The 21,910-nt window shown below is 41.6% G+C and overlaps 1 protein-coding gene across 1 annotated transcript; it reads left to right on the top strand.

The window, feature by feature from the left end:
• The first annotated feature begins 482 nt into the window (after positions 1-482).
• On the top strand, positions 483-20,480 carry LOC135188494 (probable tRNA methyltransferase 9B). The gene is given in 7 exon segments (XM_064167941.1): positions 483-531; positions 2,847-3,017; positions 5,391-5,507; positions 5,510-5,563; positions 19,418-19,461; positions 19,463-19,601; positions 20,437-20,480. Coding segments are annotated over 7 exon segments (618 nt in total).
• The last annotated feature ends 1,430 nt before the right edge of the window (positions 20,481-21,910 follow it).

Genomic DNA, 21,910 nt, shown 5'->3' with positions numbered 1-21,910 from the left:
AGCCTTGAGCTTAGAGTTAGAAAGCCTATTCTCCTCCCAAAGAAATTCTTTTTAAATTCAAAGAGAAATGTAAGGTCCTTAACAACAGCAGAAGTCACCATACTGCAGCCAGAGGATGAGCTCCTGCTCTGGATGTTGGAGCCAGAGCCCTCTTCACCAGCTGCCTATAGTACCCCTGGAGAGTGATGATGTGGAGTATCAGGGATCCCCAAAGCATGAGGCACAGCCAGCAAGACGCTCACATCCTGCACAAAGAGAGGTTTCAGAGTGCTCAGGGAGCTAATAATCACTTACGAATTTAGAAGTTTTTAATGGTGTTTAAACTCAAATTTAACTTTACTTCCAATCAAGTTGTGTCAAATTTACCTTAAGATTAGGTGAAAGGTAGCCAGGCTGAGCTGTACCTCTTCTTGCCTTTCCACCAGCCCCAGTTGAATAATTCATTGTTTGGGGGGGGTTCATTTGCATAAAGGTAGGGGTGAATGTGCTCCAAAGAGGCTGTCTGCATTCTCCAAAGCCTTTGTTACGCAAGTAAGCAAACCATACCAATGTAAAATGCCATTCATTGTATGACATCTGCAGCACAGAGTATCCAGTTTTGTGTTGGGCACCAGACTTTTTTTGCTTGGTTGGATTTTGTACTGATGCACAGCTTTATTTCCAAGTTATTTTATGGCTTTTCCTATGACTAAAGAAAGGATGTTGGGGGTGAGGGAGAAACTAGAAAGTCCTTGAGGTTCAGACTGGTGTGCATAAATCATGCTTGAACCTGAGCAAATCCCCTAGAAATTATTTAACCTGGGCAAGATCAATGGGTATTCCTGCTTGCTTTTTGCATTTGTTTTTCTTCTGCAATGTGGCTTGTAGCCAACTTTTTTAGGATTGGCTGAACATTTTTGCTTACCAATCTAAATGGTTATGCCCTTAAAATCTCTCTTGTCTCTTACTCTGGTGCACTGTATTTCACATGGATTTCAGTCTGTCGTACTAAAAGCATCAAATGGAGTGCTGACAAGCATTGTGTGGTTTATGTCTTCATAAGAGCAGGGGATGGGCATTTGTTGGACTCCTTTAGGCAGAAATGTCCAGAGCATGACTGCTGCTAGTTGCTGGGGACTGGTGTGACCGCTCTCTTCCCTCAGCTTCCCCCACAAAGGGTTACTTTCTTACAAGAACCTTACAGAAAATATATTTCAATAGTGCCTTGCAGAACTGGATTTTTACATTTCAGAGTCCAGACTACTTCCTCCACACTTGAAGCTACCATTTTAAAACAGAAGATACAATGTCTTTCCTAATTCTATTCACCTGTAACATTAATATATCTTTGTGTGTGTGCGTGTCTGTTGCAGAGGAGATAGTGCTTTTCAGAGAAGTCAGGATGGGTTTACTTAACTTTAACATTTGTTTGCCTTAGTTTGAAAGGGTGTGTTACTATGTGGTTTCTCTTCCTAGATGCTTTCATATGCACCACCTTTTTTATTTCATAATTACGTGTCTCAAGGTGGTAGCAACTTTCAATCTGTCCCTCTGCCTAAGTGAGCCATGCTGAGAGTAAGCCTAGAGTTAAATGGAAACAGTTTTGTTCTCTTCACTCCTGTGATCTTACATCACTTCACCAGTTATTATTTCCTCTTGTCAAACGAAGCAATAGCAAAGCTCTGAAATTATATTGTTGCTTTTCCAAAGAACAATTCCCCTCTCCTTCTCTTTCCCCTGTTCTGCCTTTTCCTGTATATTTGATAGTACATCAGCTGCCTTTTGAAACGATCCCCAGTAGAGCACTTCAGCTATTTCAAACAGGGTTTTTCTGAAGGTAGTTTTTAAAAACCAGCTTCTACAGCAGAGTTTGATTTTAAAGAAGAACAATCCAAAAAATCCTTCTGCCTCAGAGAGGCAGTCTTGTACGTGCTGATGCACCTGCTGAACTCTCTGCCTGGAATATTCCCACATGATGCAGTCAGTGGTATTGTTTGCACACACTGAGTTAAGCACCTCTCTAAGTGCTTGTGAGGTAATGGCTTTAATCTCACTAGAAGCTAAAAAGATCTGCAGTGCAGTGCAGGAGAGACTAACGAAGACAATTCAAGTTTGTTGTCTTTTTTATGATTATCTGTGTTTTTAAAGTGGCTGCTATTCAGCAACACATATCATGAAGAGAACAGTGATGATCTTCCAAAGAATTTCTTCACTCTATTCCAGTACTTGTCATCACTTTGAGCTAGGCAGAATATGCGAAAAACTTGCAGTCTGGGCAATTTCCCAATGATGCTGAGTGAATATCCAATATGACATCAAGGGCTACAGGATTTAATCCTAGAACAATTAGTGCCATGGTCTAGTTGACTGGATAGGGCTGGGTGCTAGGTTGGACTGGATGATCTTGAAGGTCTCTTCCAACCTGCTTGATTCTATGATTCTATGATTCTTTATGACGTAACCAAAGTCTCTCTAGACTTAGTTTCTTGTCGTTACTGTGGGATCAAATTTGGGATAAGTCTGCTCTAATGTTTCTCTTTATGTAATTGGCCTAGGAAGTCACAGAAGTCTTTTGGCTTGCTGGGATTTTAAATGCTTATGGGCTGGAAAATAAGGCCAATATAAGGACTGCATCAGGAGTAAGGTTAATGAACAGCCTACAATACAGGGATCCTGGGCAAAGTGCTGTCATTGATATATTTGCTTCAGAGGACAAGTTATTCTGTGTGGAGTTGTTTCAGCGTATGAGTGGAGCCTATCATAGAATATTCCTTTAAAAGCCTCAGCAATTTCCTTTTAATAGCAACAAAGTATTTGGAAATGCTGTTTCCTAAATATTGTCATATCACTTAGCATACTTCAATGAGCTAGCATAGTCTTGGTGGTGGAGAAAGAGGCAAGCCAGCTCAAGAGGGACCACATTCAAAGTGTATATGAGAAAATTGCTCCTTACTTCAATGATGCAAGCTACAGGGCACAGCCAAAGGTGCAGGAGTTCATTTCAGAGCAGGAACCAGGCAGCCTGGTTGCTGACATTGGTGAGTTGAGCTCTTTATCAGACTGATAATGACAGTCTAAGTATGTTGTCTCTTTATATCAAGCAATATTCATAGCAGAAGAGTTTGGAGCTTGTGGATCAAACTGGGGAGTTGAAATTTGCCTCCTACCTTACCCCACCATTCATAAAGTATATGAAGACAATTTGACTTTTCACAATAGGTGAAAGTAGGTCAGCTAAACTGAAGCACTAAACTGAAGCTAAATTTATTAAGATGTTTTAGTGGATGCTACATGTTGGTATGATAATTCTGAATTTGAAATCTTGTTTAGCCCTTACAACATGTACTGTGTGTTGTCAGTTTCAAGCCACTATCCTGAGTGCTCTGGGGTAAAATATGTGACAGTTTCAGTTCTGTGAAGGTTTGAGAGTGTTGGAAAGGTAGAAGAGAATCCTCTGTACCTGCTTCAGCTGGCTGCATGCTGGCTCATCATTTCTACATGCTTAGGCTAGACCTCTAAATAGTCATTTAACACTGTAATCTTTCACAGCAATAGGTATGTGTAGTCTCCCTACTATAGCATAGGAACATTTATGAAAGAGAAAGAGTACTGTTGGCCTAACCAACACTAACTTTTTGGGTGTCATTCAAACTTTACCATAGACTTTTCCCAGTTTATTCAAGTCTAAATGATGGGAACTATGTTCCTGCCAAATCATGGCAGATGTTGCAGGGCTTTCAGTGTGAACAAATACAATGCATACAAAGAGGCAGCACATTGAGTTTCTACCAATGTCACAGACTCGGGACTCTCTTAGCCCTGTAATTTAAGATCAGGCTTGGCTCCTGGATTTTGGCCTGCAGGGGCTGCTGAAACACTGGTGTCCATGGCCAGAGATTAGTTTTGTGGAAACACAATTGACATGAGTGGTGCTGCTGTGCAGAACTGGAGTCTACCTGTAGGGCTCTCTGTGCCTCCATCCCTGGGAAGCAGCCTTTGGTGCCAGATTAGAGGAAATGTATTTAATAGTTGCTTTTTGGCTCTCTTCCCTCCAAAAGTGGAAAAAGTCCTAGAGTTGTCTTCCAATGACAACTCCAAGGTAGTCTTCTTTCTGCTTCTTGGAAAATAAAGTCAAATATAAGCCAAGTGGTGGCACCATTTCACAGCACCACTTCTCAGCTGGTGCAGAAGTCAGGCATGGGAAGGACAGAGAGAACTCCAGCTTCTGTCTTCACTGCAGGGAGATGGGACCAGCAGCTAGTATTGGACAGGCAGTTAAGAGGAAACTTGTATCTGCAGCTCTGCAGTGATTCATCTCCCATTCAAAAGGCATAACAGATTGTTGAGACTGGGAGGCTCCTTACTGAGCATAGAGGCCCACACAGGGTTTCAGAATAGGTGCTATGGAGTGGCAGTCACCTAAATATAGAGACTTAAATGTTTGGAAGGCTGCAAAATAACTGGAGAAAAATGAGAGAGAAAATCTGGGCTCTGACCTGATCTTAGTGTTTGATGTAAGCATTGCCATAAATAGGATGTGAATTAAGGTCTGTACATGGTACAGGGTATTATGCTAACCCAATGCATTTACTTTCCCTGCTCTTAGTCTGAACTGTGATTTTTATCATACAAGTGAGTGAGAAAGCAAGTTTTCAAAATTAGTAATCTACTTGAAGGTGCACTTTATGCTAAGACCCAGATAATTCTGCAAACAAATTATCAAAAATTTAGGTAAGATCTGTTTCACTGCCACCATTAAAATCGTTCTTGTCCAAAGATGTCTGCCTTTATTTCAGCACAAGAAGTATTCCAGTTTGGGAAAATGTAAATTTCCCTGGTGCAGGCTCCATTATGAAAAGGAAACTGTGCAGAGATACCAGAAAAAGAAACTTCACTGTTGTCATGGTGACAGCAATTATCAGCAGTTAAAACAGCAAACAATGGGTTTAATGGCTTGGTCTAATAGTGACTTAATTACTTAGCAGTCCAGTTTGTCTATCAGCATTTCAACACACAGGAATAATTCAGTGATCCTCACTACATAGTGCTTTCACTTACCATTTTCAGTCTATTACAAGCAGAAGTGCAGTAGCATCATTACTATAAATATTTTTGATTCCTTATGTGGTGGAAAGGCCAAGGTAAATGCTCTCTAGCAGTCCCATTTGAACACCTCCTGTCATGCAGCAGAGAGCCTGCTAGACAGAAAGGAGCAGTCTATGCTCATTGTACTGTGATGGTAAAATATAACCTGAATTCCATTGCAATTGTGAACTCCTCTAAAACAGGTGGAGAATTTCAAGCTATTAGGTCAGCCAAGGGCATACATCATGGCTTATGTCAGGAACACATTTTCTTTTGTACAGACACCAAATGTCTGCCTTTCTTTCTCTTCCTCATTATTTCTTCAGGCTGTAGAAATGGAAAATACTTTCACATCAACTCTCAAGTCTATAAACTGGGCTGTGACTGCTCTTTCCCGTTGGTGGAATCAGCACAAGATGAAAGCCATGCAGTAATGGTATGCCATAGCTGGGGCTGCCTTATTGAAGTGAGTGCTTTCATACTGTCCTGTCCATTGCTGGTAAGTTCTGCATGCTGCCAGTGTCTATAGGCCACATCTTTAAAGAGTCTAAACCACTTAGGCTGGGATTGCAGCCTTTTCAGTGACCAACAGATTATTTTGGGTTGTGTACACTAGATTCATCTATATAATCATGAGAAATGCATATTACTGAAAACTCTGTGAAAAACTGCAAAATGAGTAAGTCACATGGATGTGAGCTGAGATTTATCCTAGTCCAAGACATCTAAACTACTATGTGCAAACCAGGAGAGGAGAGCTCTGTTTGTGCCTTGTCACATGGTGGAAATTTGAATTGTTGGCTCTGTCAGGAAGAAGATAGAAACAAACTTACCAAACATTGTTTTTTAGTCTAATGCTTCATGGTTCATCAGCTAGCACAATCAGTTTTGTGCTTATGAGGATGGATGACCACAGAGCAAATCCTTCTGGAAACTGTGCTAAGGCATATGGAAGATAAGAAGGTGATTTGTAACAGCCAACATGGGTTTACTAAGGGCAATCACACTTAGCAAATTTCGTGGCCTTCTACTTCCACTGTTGGTGGATAAGGGAAGATTAACCAATGCCATCTACCTGGACTTGTGCAAAACATTTGACATTGTGCCACATGACATTCTTGTCTTTAAACTGGGAAGACATGGATTTGATGGGTGGACCACGTGGTGGATAAGGAATTGTCTCCTTGTTCACACTCAAAAAATGTCAATGGTTTGACATCTGAGTGGAGACCAATGCCAAGTGGTGCTCCTCGAGGCTTAGCATTGGGACTGGCTCTGTTTAACATCTTTGTCAGCAACAAGGACAATGGGATTGAATGCACCCTCATCAAGTTTGCTGATGATGCCAAGCTGTGTGGTGATATTAACACACTGGAAGGAAGGAATGCCATACAGCGGAACCTTGCCTGGCTTGAGAGGTGAGCCCATACAAACTTTGTGAGGTTCAACGAGGCCAAGTGCCAGGTCCCACAAGTGGGTCAAGACAGTCCAAACCACAAATACAAGTTGGGTGATGAGTAGATTTAGAGCAGCTTTACAGAGTAGGACTTGGAGGTGTGAATTGATTGGACAGTCAGCATGATCCCACAACAAGTGCTTGCAGCCTAAAAAGCCAACTGTATCCTGGGCTGCATCAAAAGCAGTGTAGTCAGCAGGTCAAGGGAGATGATTCTTCCCTTCCACTCTGCTCTTATGAGAGCCCACCTGGAGTATTGCATTCATCTCTGGACTCCCCGTCCTAAGAAGGGCATGGACCTGTTGAACTGAGTCCAAAGGAGGGCCATGAATATGATCAGAGGCCTGCTACACCTCTTCTGTGACAACCAGCTAAGAGTTTGGGTTTGTTCAGCATAGAGAAAATCAGGCTCCAGGGAGACCTTATAACAGCCTTCCAGCACCTAAAGAGGGGCTACAAGAAGCTAGAGAGAGACTTTTTACAAGGGCTTGTAGTAACAGGACACGGGATGATGGCCTTAAACTGAAAGAGAGTAGACTGAGATTAGATGCAAAGACGTTCTTTACTGTGAGGATTGTGAAGCACTGGAACAGGTTGCCCAGAGAGGTTGTTTATGCCCCATCCTTGGAAGTGTTCAAGGCCAAGCTGGGTGGGCTTTGAGCAGCAGTCTGGTGGAAGGTGTCTCTGCCCGTGACAGGAGGGTTTGGATTGGGTTGGGCAGGGAGAAATCTAATTAAATTCAACAAGGCCAACTGTAGAGTCTTGCATCCGGAAAAGAACAACCCCAGGTATCAGTATAAGTTGGGGAGTAACCTGTTGGAAGGCAGTGGAGAGGAAGAGGATCTGGAAGTCCTAGTGGATGGCAGGCTGACCATGAGCCAGCAGTATGCTCTTGTAGCCAAAAAGGCCAATGCCATTCTGGGGTGTATTAGAAGAGCCGTGGCTATTAGTTCAAGAGAGGATCCTCTGTCCCTCTACTCTGTCCTAGTGAGCATGCATCTGGAATACTGTGTCCAGTTCTGGGCCCTTCAGTTCAAGAAAGACATAGAACTGCTTGGTAGAGTCCAGCTCAGAGCCACAAAGATGATTAAGGGAATGGAACATTCCTCTTACTATGAGAGACTGAGGGAGCTGTGGCTTTTTAGCTTGGAGAAGAGGAGACTGAGAGGTGACCTGATCAATATTTACAGATATGTACAGGGTGAGTGCCAGCAGGATGGAGCCAGGCTCTTCTCGGTGATGCACGCTGACAGGACAAGGGGCAATGGGTGGAAACTGAGACATAGGAAGTTTCATGTAAACATGAAGAGGAATTTTTTCACTGTGAGGGTGACAGAACACTGGAATAGGCTGCACAGGGTGGGTTGTGGAGTCTCCCTCTCTGGAGATACTCAAAACCCACCTGGTTGAGTTCCTGTGTGATTCTAGTTTGCAGGAGAGTTGGACCAGATGATCTTTTGAGGTCCCTTCCAGACCAACATTCTGTGATTCTGTGACTAGATGATCTTTAGAGTCCTTTCTAATCCAAACCATTCAGTGAGTCTATGGTATTACGATAGGTACATCAGCACTACCTGCCATGGCTCCTATATCCTCTTTTCCCTAAGGGTTGTTTGGGATTACAATCAGTTTTTAAACTTTTTCCAGTGAAAAGTCACTATGGTCAGAAAATTGCATGAATGTTAAAGGCACAGCAAGTGATTTGTCACAGTGGAAAGGAGAGTGTAATGAGGTCTGATACGGCAGCATCAGGAACTCTGTAATGCCACAGAAATAGCAACTAATTAAAGAAAATTCATGACCAGCCACAATTATAAGAGATTATGTGAAGAACCAAAATCAGCATGATTACAACATAACATGAAATAGAACTAGGATAGGGTTTTATAAATGCACAGGAGGCAAGAGGAAAACAGAAAGGAATGAAAAAGAAATAACAGACGACAGAGGAAGTTGTCTTTTTCTTTAGTGTTTCCAAAAAGCTAGCAGTAGTCATCAACAAGTGAGTTTTAACGAGAGGACAGGAAATTAGACCATAAGAAAGAAATATCAACTTGCTCAAAGAATAGTCAGATAAACTTGGCTACACAATCACAAAGTTAATCTTGAACTACTATGAACTAGTAGATTATCAAGGAAAGCAAACATAATGCTTGTTTCCAAAAGAGAGAAAAAGGACATCAGAAGGAAGGCAGCCTAACTTAGGCTTAAGCAAAGATACTAGAATAAATAATTTAAATAATCTCATTTAAATAGGATAAATTATTCAAACCTACAGAATACTAATGTCATGGGGAACAGCCAACATGTGCTTGTCCAAAGCAAGTTAATCTGCTTTCTGTCTCTGTCAGGGTAATCATCCCAATGGCCAGGGTAGCAGAAGAAGACATGAGATATTTTGACTCTCGTGTCATTGTTGCAAGTAAAATAAGTAAATAGAGCTAAGAATATAAGGGGGGGGGAAACAATTTTCAAAACAGATCAGTGACTCACTGTCCAATCAGGATATATTTCAAAGGGGATGTTCTTGGTACCCAGCCTACATCTACTGCTATGAAAATTGTAGTTAATAACTTTGATGGTGGGCTAGAGAGCTCACTGAACGATTTGTGAACAGCTCCTACATAGGAAGAGCTGAAATTATTTTGGAAGAGGAGATCTGACATCCAAATGATGGAGAGCTGTCTGAAATCAACAAGGAAAGATACAGAAAATAACAAGAGGGATGTACCATGCTCAGGAAGGAAACATTCAGTCAACCAAATGAGCAATCATGTCCATGCAAGATGGACCACAGACCATATACATGCGAGTAGTGTTATGCTATTGCAAAACCAAGCAGAGCCTGTCTGGGGTATTGACGTGGATTAGGAACTTCACCACCACCATCACTGGAATTTACCAGACTAGCTCAGATGGCTTGGAAGTAAGATGAAGATACATTTACAACAAACCCAAATTTACAAGCATGCATACACAATATATTTATAAGTATTTACAATTACATACAAATTAGAAATAATACAGAAATGAAAAGTCCCTCCTGGACAAAGGAAACTGCCCAGAAGGGCTCAAAGCTACCCTCCTCTTTCTCCCTCTACTTCCACAGACGAATAAAACAATCAGCAAAGCTTATGTTGTTTTCTGTTAGCCAAGACTAGTAGAAAAGAATGAGGAGGAAGCAAATAGATCCAACACTCCAGACCAAAGTAAGACAAATTGTTGCCATTTTGGCTTTTTATCTCTCTCAGAAAACCAACAAATTATGTAGATTTCATCATTATTTTCTTTTCACAACGACTGTTCTAATTTCTCTCATTAAAATATTCCAGTTAGCCTCAAACCAGCACAGGTATGTTTTGTTTGTTTTTTTTTAACCAGGTTGGAAGACACCTCCAAGATCATCCAGTCCAACCTAGCACCCAGCCCTAACCAATCAACCAGACCATGGCACTAAGTGCCTCATCCAGTCTTTTCTTGAAGACCCCCAGGGACGGTGCCTCCACCACCTCCCTGGGCAGCCCATTCCAATGGGAAATCACTCTCTCTGTGAAGAACTTCTTCCTAATATCCAGCCCATACCTACCCTGGCACAACTTGAGACTGTGTCCCCTTGTTCTATTGCTGGTTGCCTGGGAGAAGAGGCCACCCCCCACCTGGCTACAATGCCCCTTCAGGTAGTTGTAGACAGTAATAAGATCACCCCTGAGCCTCCTCTTCTCCAGGCTAAACAGGCCCAGCTCCCTCAACCTCTCCTCATAGGATTTGTGCTCCAGGCCCCTCACCAGCTTTGTTGCCCTTCTGTTTCATAGAAGGCAGAAGAATGATTCACCCTCTTTCATTAGGTACTTTTGAGAACCTAGGTGGAATATCACATCTGCTTGTGGGGACCTTGCCTTACAAAGTTTGTCATCGGTATGGAGACATTTAAAATTAACTGCTATTTAGAAAATCTGCATTGTTAGAAGAAGCCAAAAGTGTTTGGTTTGGTTTGGTTTGGTTAGTCAAGAAAGAAAATTAAAAATTTAAAAAGAAAAAAGAAGGAAATACAATAATGTTCAAATGCATAAAAGATTTTACAGAAAGCTGTTCTTTATTTGATGGGTAGAAAAAAATCCCAAATCATCTGAACCTGCAGCAAAGGTTATTTACCTTAGGTATTAGAAGGCTGTTAAGAGCTGGCTAGACCAATTTGGGTCACATTTGGGCCAAGCATTTCATTCTGCCTTGGAGCTGGAAAGTGAATGACCTCTACCTTTCTGCATTTATTTTCATGTAAAGGCCACCTGGCCTCTTTGAGATAAATTCATTGACTTTCCTATAACCCATTGCTGCCAAATGTTAATACAGCCTCTTTCACTGCAGTGAACTCTCCTTCCAGATGGAACACAGAAGTGTAAGATGCTAATAAAATCTGCATATCCCAAGAGGTCTCAGAGAGTGAGGAGAAATGCCATTGATAGTGGGATTTTCTGGTTTTGAGGAGATGACCCACAGAGTTACCTCTGGTTCTTCTCTGAAAACCCTGATCTCAGCTTTGGTCTCCCCACTGCTAGTGTTCCAATTAAAGCAAATAATAAACATATTTCTCAGTGAGTAATTGCAAGTTTTTAACAACACAGAGAAGTTTCATAGGACAATCAGAGCCTGTGGTTGACACCTTCCAGCTTTATCTATCATTCACACCATTGTTTCACTGGGCTCCTGTCTGCATTTTTGTTTAAGAGCATTAGTTGTTTAAGAGATTTAGCTATTTCTCTTTTAAGAGGCAGTGAATTAAAAAACATTCTTACTGAATTCGTTCTCTGGACCCCCTCTAGCACCTCCACATCTCTCTGTATTGCATTGCCCAAAACTGAACACAATACTCAAGGTGTGGCCTCACCAAAGCCAAGTACAAGGGAACAATCACCTCTTTACTCTTGCTGGCCACAGCAATTTTAATACAAGCCAGGATGCTGTTGGCCTTCTTGCCCACCTGGGCACACTGCTGGCTCATATTCAGCTCCCTATCTATTACAGCCTTCAGATCCCTTTCTGCCAGGCAGCTCTCCAGCCACACCACCCCAAGCAGTCTTCAGGGTACTCATCCAGAAAGCATGAGAACTCAAAACATTTCCTTCCTCAGCCAGAGAGGGGTTTCAGCCAGAGAGGTTGGGAATGTCCATAAGTCCTCCAACAATCATGTGCTCTGGGTGGAGAAAACTGCCACCACCAGCAGCCCAGGAGCTAAAATGCCCAAAAGAGGTGGAAAGGGAGCCTTAATCCTGTAGACCAGCACTTAGGAACATATCAATGAAGGGAAGGAAAGACAGCAGCTGTCTGCATTATTTCCTCTGTATGCAGGGACTGAGTGATGTGAAGTATATAAGCAGGATTAAATGGTGCATAAGAGCAGGCAGATAGAGTTCTCAGAGCCCATCAGGTGAACCCCAGATATATGGCCACTGGAGAGACTGGGGCAGCAGCTCCAGGCAAAGCCATGCCACTCTGGCTGGGAGGAGGGGAGCTCAGAGCACCAGGCAAAGTGGCTTCATGAGAACTGTTCCACATGACCTTACTTTATTACCCTCTTTTGCTGGTTTTAGCTGTAGTTTTCGCCACTTCTATGCTACTGTGACAAGCAAAGTTTCAGAATTAACTGTAATGTAATCACAGAAGTGATCCCACTGAAGCCAGTGTAGCTACTCAGATGTTTAGAATGAAGCATATAATTATATTCCTGAATCAAGGCTTTAATACACTAATTAAATTTCCTAAGTATGTTCTTTATAAAAGCAGCATCTTCATGTGCTAATGCTAACCATAAATGTGTGAAAAGAAAGGAAGGAGCAAATTTTCCAACCTAAGTAATTACAGAGTTATGTTTTTAATAGGAAAAAAAAAGTTTTTAATGGAAATAATGTTTGAAGTTTAGTGAGTAATTATTTTAATTAATTCTTTGGTGTGTCGATATTTTTCCTCCCCTTTTAATTTTTTGATACCACTATAATGAAGAGACTAAAATAATATTTATCTTAGAATCATGCCTTCTATATGTGTTCCAATTGTTCCTATTATTAGAGCTGACAGAGATAAATTGACATCTGAAGTGTACATACAAAAGAGTCTCTATGATAAAGATTCTGTGATCCTTTCCAAATGTCTCTGAAGGGATTTAAGTTCAGAAAAGAAATTTGACAGAGAAAAGCAACTTCTGATAAAACATCTTTATTTTTTTTTATTTTTTTTTTTTTTTTTTTTTTTTTTTTGCCATTTAGTGGGGTTTAAATTGAGTCACTGACCTAAAATATTAATTCTGAAACTGACTTTAAAAAAAAAATCAGACAAAGTTGTTGATGCTTTCAGTTTTGTTCTCTGAAGACAGCTGAATGACACAAAAACGTATCTTGCATTGTCTGCTTGTTTTGAATAAACCCTTTTAGTAGGATTAGTCACAGTATTAAATTAATAGAAGGAGCAATTAATTATATTCTTATGAAATGAAGAAGGGAAGAAAGAATCATTGAAATGTCCTCCTTTCCTCCTCAGCTCCTCCCTTTGAAGTCTACAACTGCATTATGCATTTTTCAGTTACAGAACATCTTTCAGTTTTGAATTTAAAGAAAAGTGGTGTGAATGAGCAGCACTTGGTACAGAAATAATTTGGATTGACTTTTAGGCACTAAGGGAATATATGGCCAAAATGAAATGGTATGTTTGATTCATTACTACTCTTAATCCATTAAGTAAGGCCTCGCTGCTGCACAGACCTGCCAGGGGTTTTGAACAAGCATCTGTGCTCACCTCAAATACTTTTGTGTCCACATGTGTTCATGTTGTAATGGTTTGTTTGGATGTTTTAAAAGTTGAATGTAATCCTACTTGTCCTGGCATGATATTAGTAGTGAAGACCTTTTTGTGTTGAACTTAACAGGGTTTCTCTAGCTTTTATTACACAGGTGGCACGACAGCTAACAAGCTCTGAATATCCTTCTGTGGAAGAAAGCACATGGATAATCTTCTGGTAGAAACAGTAGTAAGCAGTCACCTACAGAGGACAGCAGTGTAGGAATAAGGATTGTGATGGTCTGGGTGTTACCCACCCCCCACACTTTAGAAATCACCCAGACTAGACTCAGCCAGCTCTGGGAATATAAATGAAGCTATTTATTTACAACTAGCACAATATACAAGCAGATATTTACAGTATATACAGTTATATACAGAAATATACAAGGTAAAAGTAATACAGAAACACAACTCCCCTCCCAGAAACCTGAGTCCCCAGGAAGGGCTCTCAACCACCCCTCACCTTCCCCCTGCCCCTCTCAACCTTACCCCAGTCCTAAGGAAGAATAGAGGTTCAGCCAAGAGGTTAAGAAGCAAAGGTGGGTTAGGCCAAACGGAAAGTGAGGTTAGGGAGTAAGATGCAGCTCAGCCAGCAGCCCGAGGCAGAGTGCGACAAAATGACAAGAGTGCTATCTAATGTTTCCCTTTCTTCTTCAGCAAGAAGGGAAGTAGACATCACCATTGTTTTCCTTTCACAGCCTATGATCTAGTTCTTCTTACCAAAACATTCTACCCTGCTTCAAGCTAGCACAGGATGTATCACTAACTCAGATAAACTTCAGCAAAATGACCACAGGTTATTCAGAGGCTGCGAAGGCTGTGAAGGCAGAAAACACAATACTGAGAAACAGCAATTATCCATACCTAGGTTGTGTAAATGATACACAGGGGCATGAAGCCTCTTGGAAAGATTAGTCTAAAAACCCACAAAAGGGAAACAACTTATTAGATTAGTCTGAGACAGTGCATCAGGCCCACATCAATAATTCTGCAGAACCAGATTCTCCCACTGAATTTAATGGGACCATAACCAAAACTCCTAGGAACAAAAAAGCTTCAAAAGTTTACTAACTAAAAGAAAGACATTCAAAAGGAAATTGAAAAGGGAAAGCCAGAAGGGTAAAATGCTAGCAAGTGAGTGTGGAAAGTGTTGAAAGACTCGGTGTTGATCGCTTAGTGGAGGTGTAAGGCAGCTGTTAAATGGGTGTTATTTACAGTTACAAATTGAACGAATGGGCTAGGGATAGATTTTGCTGATGACATTGAGTTATTTGGGTTTGCTGACTGCAAAGAGCTGTGAAACAAAAGTCTCATGTTGTGATGGTTTGGGTGTTCCCCACCCCCCCCACACTTTAGAAATCACCCAGACTAGACTCAGCTGGCTCTGGGAATATGAATGAAGCTATTTATTTACAGCTAGCACAATATACAAGCAGATATTTACAGTATATACAGTTATAGACAGAAATATACAAGGTAAAAGGTAATACAGAAACACAACTCCCCTCCCAGAAACCTGAGTCCCCAGGAGGGGCTCTCAACCACCCCTGCACCTTCCCATGTTTTTCAGAGTCAAATTGTCAAACCTCTGCACATGTGGAACTAATGACTGGATGCATGTTGTGGTTTTTCAAGGCAGATGACAGAAATGAAGCTCTCAAATGAAACTGGAATAAAAAATACAGAATTCTATTTGGCGAGAGACACGGAGAGGACATTACAAAGCAATTACCTCATCCCTGGCAACCCCCCTTGAATTTTCCCCCAACCCCAAACTAAATCTACTCTCCCCAGTGCTCCAATCCTCCCCCACCCCCAATGCCTCTGCCATCCAAGAGGCCTAAACAAGCCTCTGGAGGCCCTGGAACAGGCCTACTGCTTACATGTTCTTCCTGATGAAGTGGCTCCTGCCAGACACAGGGCAGGAGGAGGAAGGGAGAGCGAGCTGGCCTCGCTGTGAGTTTATAAAGAGATAGCCGAATTATGGGATGGAATAACTGCCGGTGGAGCACCTGGGTACAATGACTCTTTGTTCACCAACATGGTTAGATGGTCATAGTCCGTTTATTTTGTGATGCAGAGACTTATATGCTTTCTTGCAAGAGGCGTGCTCCACCAAGATTGGTTACATACAGAGGGTACAGGGTTACATGTGAGGCATGGATAGGTCAGCATACCATAACAACCTGAGGGTCAGCCTCTGGGGCTGGCTAACTCTGCCCACCTGCAGCTGGCACTCCACCCCCTGCAGCTGCATGTTGGGGGTGCTGCCCAGTGCCTGGTATCTTAACTCCCAAGGACACTTCCCAGCACAGGTTGCTCATGTTTATCATTTCATGTCCTGTTAGCAAAAATCTCTCCACGAATAACAATCTTCTAGTCCCCAGAGGACTTTTTTAACCCTATGGTTCTCAACCTGGGACTTTTTTTTTTCTTTTCTGGAAATTGAATGAAGCTTTATATTTACAGCTTTGCACAATACACAAGCAGATATTTACAGTATATACAGTTACATGCAGAAATATACAAGGTAAAAGGTAATACAGAAACACAACTCCCCTCCCAGAAACCTGAGTCCCTAGGAGGGGCTCTCAACCACCCTTCCACCTTCCTCCCACCCCTCTACCTTACCCAAGACTTTGCTTTATGTCCAAGGTAGATTGGAGGGTCAGCCAGGGAGGTTAGGAAGCAGATGGATTAGTCATACAGATGGCAGGTTAGGTTACAGAGAGAGGTTGAGCCTCATAAAGACAGAAAGCAACTCTGTTATCTATATTTATGTTCTTGTTCTTATATATCTCAGCAAACCTATAAGTGAAGTAGACATCACCATTGCCTCCTTTTCACAGCCTGTAATCTAATTCTTCTCACCAAAACATTCTAGCTAGGCTCAAAATAGCACAATTCAAAATAGTGGAAAAGTACTTGTGGATAAATCCTGGGTAGTGTAGACCTTACTGCAGTCTGTCGTTGCTAAAACGGGGCTTGAACAAAAGATGGAAAGAGACATTTTTACCAGCTAATGTAGACCTTACTGCAGTCTTTTGGAGATAAAACAGGGCTTGAACAAAAGATGGAAAGAGACTTTTTTACCAGGTAATGGAGACCTTACTGCAGTCTTTTGGTGATAAAACAGGGCTTGTACGAAAGATAGAAAGATACTTTTTTACCAGGGCCTGTAGTGACAGGACTGAACCAATGTTTTTTTAAGTAGTAGAGGGTAGATTTAGATTACATATTAGGAAGATATTTTTCACAGTGAGCATGGTAGGACACCAGAAGAAGTTGCCCAGAGAAGCTGTGTGTGCCCTGTCCCTGGAAGTGCCCAAGGTGAGGTTAGATGGGGCATTGAGCAACCTGGCGTAGTGGAACTGAATGATCTTTGAAAGTCCCTTCCAACTCAAACCACTCTATGATTCTATGAAATACCATTCCCAGTGCCATCTACTTGTCAATATGAGAGAAGCTGCAGGAGAAGCAGATCTGAATCATTTCTTCTAGAGCAGAGGGAAGTAGGCTCTTGTCACCACTGGGCTGCACTCAGGCCTCCATGAGTGTTTGTGCCTAACTGCCAGCTAATGTGAGCCACTCTGTCTCTGAACCAGCACCTTTACTGCACAGTGCAGACTGCTCAGCTTAAATACAAAGGAATTTAATGTCAAGAAAATGAAAGACATTACATTTTTTTATGAGCCACCTGCTTTAGGTAAATGTGGCTGTGTGGTGGTCTCGGTGCCTGACAAGTTTGCCTTTGATTAGAAAGAGTTGTGCAGTAATTCACACGATAATCTGTGATTTCAGGGTAGTGTGGTGTTGCACTATGCAGATGCTCTGTTTCCCTTGAGTTATGCTTTTTTTAATGGAATACATTACCCATAGCTTTTAAAATCACCTGAACTAATTTATCTTGACAAGACTTAAGTTTTGAACAGAGTGAGGTTTTATTAATACACTGTAATATGTGAAATTATACTTGATGCCTTTTTAATTAGAAAGTCCATAATTTTTCAATGTCGATGTCTCAACTCATTCTAGGGGACCTGAGCTTTTGGAAATTATTTCTGTTCATCTCAAATAAGTAAAACCTACAGGCAGAGCAGCTGAATGTTAACCTATTTCTTCAAAGCTTGCCTTTTGATCCTCTCATTGCCACTGAGGCTCTGAATGCATCATTCATTGCAGGGAGAGTGTTTTCCTACCTCAGCTGGGATGCATGCTGTTCTTTTAATTGTAAAGTGGCTCTTTTTCTGGGGCAAAATGAATCTGATGGTGAATGGCTACCCTGGCAGACACAGAGAGGCTGCACATACAGGGCTTCTGCTGGCATTTTCTATAGTTATGTTTCTAGAAAGAATCAAAAGCCTGCACCATTTTCTTTTCCCTCAAAGATCAGTAATTTTACATGGAAATCAGCACCTCAACATCTCAACCAAAAACGATTTTGTAATTGTGACCTGAAGTGACACAAGTAGAAGTATCTGCCCAAACTGGCACAGGCATTTCCAATGAGGGAAATAAAAGTAAGGTTGCATAAATGTCACTAATTCTATTGCTTCTTGATTTCATCATTTTTAACATGTGCCCCTTCCTTTCCAGAATTTCTATTTCTTATTCTTATTTCTCATGTAACATTCCTGTGATATAGCTGAAAAATTGCTGGAGCCTCTGCTGTGGACTAAGACCTAAACCAACCTTGACATCTGCCGTGAGTTGCTCTGGAGATGTCCAGTCTGGTAGGAGAAGCCAGCCTGCAGAGCTGCCATTGGGAAAATTCCTTTGAAAGCCTGACACCAAATGCCCTTTTCAGGGCAAAACTTCTCATTAAAATGAGAGTCAAATTAAAAGTCAGTTCTGCCTCAAGCAAAGCCGAGCTGCCTGAGTTTCACCATTGTAATGATGAGATGTTCTCCACATTACATGTTTGTGTAGTATGGGAAGTTCTCAAGCATGATACATGCTCATTAATAGCAGAAGTAGACATATGCTAGTTGACTAAGTGTCTTTTAGCCATATGCTGATGGTATAAATGTATCTCATAGTGACTGTTCGTGCTTTCTGCTCTGTTACTGACATCTGTCAATAAAAGAGGAAAAATCTGCAGGGAGTTTTAGTGTGGTCCTTTTTCAATGGGAATCATCAGCAGAGTTGCTAACACAGCTGTTGTAAGAACGATGTTGGAGCCTCAGTCTTTCAGCCATGCTTCTTCCAGGCTGAAGACAGAGCATCTACTAGAGAGAGTCCAATGGAGAGCTATGGGGATGAGTGGGGGACTTGAACATCTCTCCTATGAAGAAAGACTGAAAGAACTGGGGCTTTCTAGTCTGAAAAGAGAAAGCTGAGAGGGGATATGTAGTAACTGCCCTCATAAAAATATTCCAATTAGCCTCAAACCACCACAGTATCTTATCAACTTCTATAAACATCTGAGGGGTGGGTGTTAAGAGAAAGAGGACAGCCTCTTTTTGGTGGTGCACAGTGATATGATAAGGAACAATGGGTATAAGCTGGAACACAGGAGGTTCTACCTCAGCATGAGGAGACACTTTTTTATGGTGAGATAATGGAGTACTTGAAGATACTGCCCAGAGATGTTGCGAAGTCTCTGGAGACTTCTGGATGTGTTTCTGTGTGGGCTACCCTAGGTGATCCTGCTTTGGCAGGGGAAATTGGACCCAATGATCTCTGGAGGTCCAGATTCTGTGGTTGATTCTGTGATTTTGTGATTATGAAAGGTAGAAAAAGGGCCATGTTGCTTTGCCTCTGATCGAGTGGCAGCCATTCACTGAGAAAATGAGACCGTTGCATTGTTTATTGCTGATCAGAAATACATCACTTGTTTTGGCATTCCTAAATTTTATGTGTTATGAGCTCTTTAGAGCTAGAGACAGTACAGTGTTAGAGATGTTAGAGGTAGTACAATAACACGCATCACAATGGAAGATAAATGATATATTCCTGTGGTGCAAACCACCAGCTGCCAGTGTGTCAGAGCCAGTCCCTGTCCTTATACTCTGTATTCATTAGTGCCTCGAGGGGTATTTATTCACCTTATCTGTTCTGTTCTAGCAATTCACCATTTTTCAACTGAAGAGAGACGCATGCAAGCGCTTAATAAAAGAGATGGCTCGCATCTTGAGAGTGGGAGGCCAGATAATGATGTATGTGTTGGCAACAGAGCAAAACTAGAGAAGATTTGAAAAGCAAGACGTCTTTGTTCCCTGGAATCCTTCACCTCCTTCCTGCTCCTTGGGTGAGCCTTGCTCACACGGAGTATAAAAATCAATTCTTCACAAGGACAAAGAGATGGCTTTGAACCGGCCCTGTCATAAGTTAGATGGAACTTCAGGGCTACACAGGAGAGCAAGGAGCTCATCCTGTGGAAGGGAGAAAAAACTGCCATGCATGGTGCTAGAGAAATCTCTGAGATGGTTTATGTTCTCAAGGTTGCTTGACTCAGTATTAGATGTGGGTGATCAGTGGCACCAAGAATAGCTCATTATATACCGCAATTATGTGTTCAGATGAAAGAATTAACAGAAGGAAAAAAAAAGTTGAAGAAAATAGAGAGCATGGCTTTCTGAAATATGTTTCAAACTTTTTTCTCCACTGCAAAATGAGTATCGAAAATAAAACAGCTTTTGAAGTGGCTGTTAAACCTGTGCTGCCCATGTCATGCTGCTCGAAGGCTTTGAGAAGTTGCTATTCAGAATTAGGGCAAGCCACTATATAGCTCCCTATGGCTGCATATACTCCTCTCTATTGCAACAGAGTGTATTTACCTGACCTGATTTCATATCAGAAAGAATTAGCTGTCAGACAAGAACTTAAAATAGACCATCACCCAATACAAAGAGTTTTCTGCCAAGCTCAGAACAAAAGAACAGCCTCTTCAAGTCTGAAGAAAGCAGTCGCTGAACACTCCCCAGCCACACAGAGTCAGCAGCAGAAAGGTCCTGGTGGGGTCTGGCTGAGGTACTACCATGTTTTTAAGGAAGGGAAGTTGGCTCAGCTGACAGAGCATCGTATTCTTGAGCTGTATATTACACATTCTTACTTTGACCATGCCAATTGGTGTGTGATTGCAGAAAAGGCTGAAGCGTGGAAAATCTTGGGAAAATCTCCTTATTGAAGTGCAGGAAGAACACTTAGAGCCTTTCTTCCTTCTGAAAGCTCAGTGACTTTGAAAATCTTTCCTGAAGGTTTTTATAGCCTTGGGTTTGTTTTGGAGGGCAAAGGGACTTATGAGGAGGAGACTGCTTTGAAACTGTCAGGTTCTGTGACTGTTTTCTTTGATTTTTGTTCTTCAAATACATCTCTATTGACTTGAATTTGTTGGGTTTTGCTTAGAGTTATTATTTCAAACTGAGCACATTTTAGCACAGTGACCCCTTTAGATAAACAGCTGCCAGCTGAGTTTTGTTACTTGAAAATAAGTTTAAAAAAAAAAACACACAGTCTGGAAGTGATTGCTGGGGTTTTGTTGTTGTTGTTTGTTTGGGTTTTTTTTTCTGTGCATTAAAGTCTTTATTGTTAATTTATAACTACATAATCATTCATGCCAGCTCTTTATTTTGCAATTTATTGTGTGGTGCCACTCGATGTACCATAATGCAGAAAATAATTGAATGATGCACTATTTTATTATGGCTCACTTTGCCAGCTTATATGATAGTTCTAGGCATACAAGACAGTCTTTTATGAGAATTATGGGGCATGTAGAGCCCTCATGGCAGAGGCAGTAACTCATGACACTGTCATAGTCTAGGAGTCTTTGTCATTGTCTTGTAGCAGTCATGGCAAAAAAAAAAAGGAAGGAGAAATTTGCCCTTTTATATGCCAATACTTGGCATACACCTCTCAAAAAAAAAACCCAAAACCCACATTTTACAAGTGAGCTTGAATGTATGCTTATCACAGAATCAAAGTTAATCAGGTTGAAAAAGACCTTCAAACATCATCGAGTCCAGCCTATCACCTAACACCTTCTAATTAACTAAACCACAGCACTAATTGCCTCATTCACTCTCCTTTTAAACACCTCCAGAGTCAGTGACTCCACCACCTCCCTGGGCAGCCCATTCCAATGGCAAATCACTCCTGTGAAGAACTTCTTCCTGACATCCAGCCTAAACCTGCCCTGTCAATGCTTGAGACTGTGTCCTCTTGTTCTGTGACTGATTGCCTAGGAGAAGAGACCAACCCCTCCCTTCAGGTAGTTGTAGAGAGTTATAAGGTCTTCCTCAGTACTCCTCCAGGCTAAACAACCCCAGTTCCCTCAGTCTGTCCTCACAGGGCTTGTGTTCCAGCCCTGGAATGCTCTTTTTCTCTGTCAGCAGGAGTAGGGCAACTCACTTGAATCTGAGCCATAAAGGAGCAGAGCACTAAGAAGAGTTCCAGTGACCACTAGTCAACAGAAAACACTTACTAATATTGGCATGCCACAGTAATGATTTTATCTATGGTCACCTTTTGCAAAGAAGATCACATTCATGATCCGATTTTTATATGAAAAGAAACTGAAGTAACTAACTTTGCTTAAGGCTACAATGTAGAGTAAGT

Source organism: Pogoniulus pusillus, chromosome 3 (assembly GCF_015220805.1).
Source record: "Pogoniulus pusillus isolate bPogPus1 chromosome 3, bPogPus1.pri, whole genome shotgun sequence".
Taxonomy (NCBI): Eukaryota; Metazoa; Chordata; class Aves; order Piciformes; family Lybiidae; genus Pogoniulus; species Pogoniulus pusillus.
The sequence above is the reverse complement of the archived record's forward strand: the minus strand, read 5'-3'. Positions and strand labels throughout refer to the sequence as shown.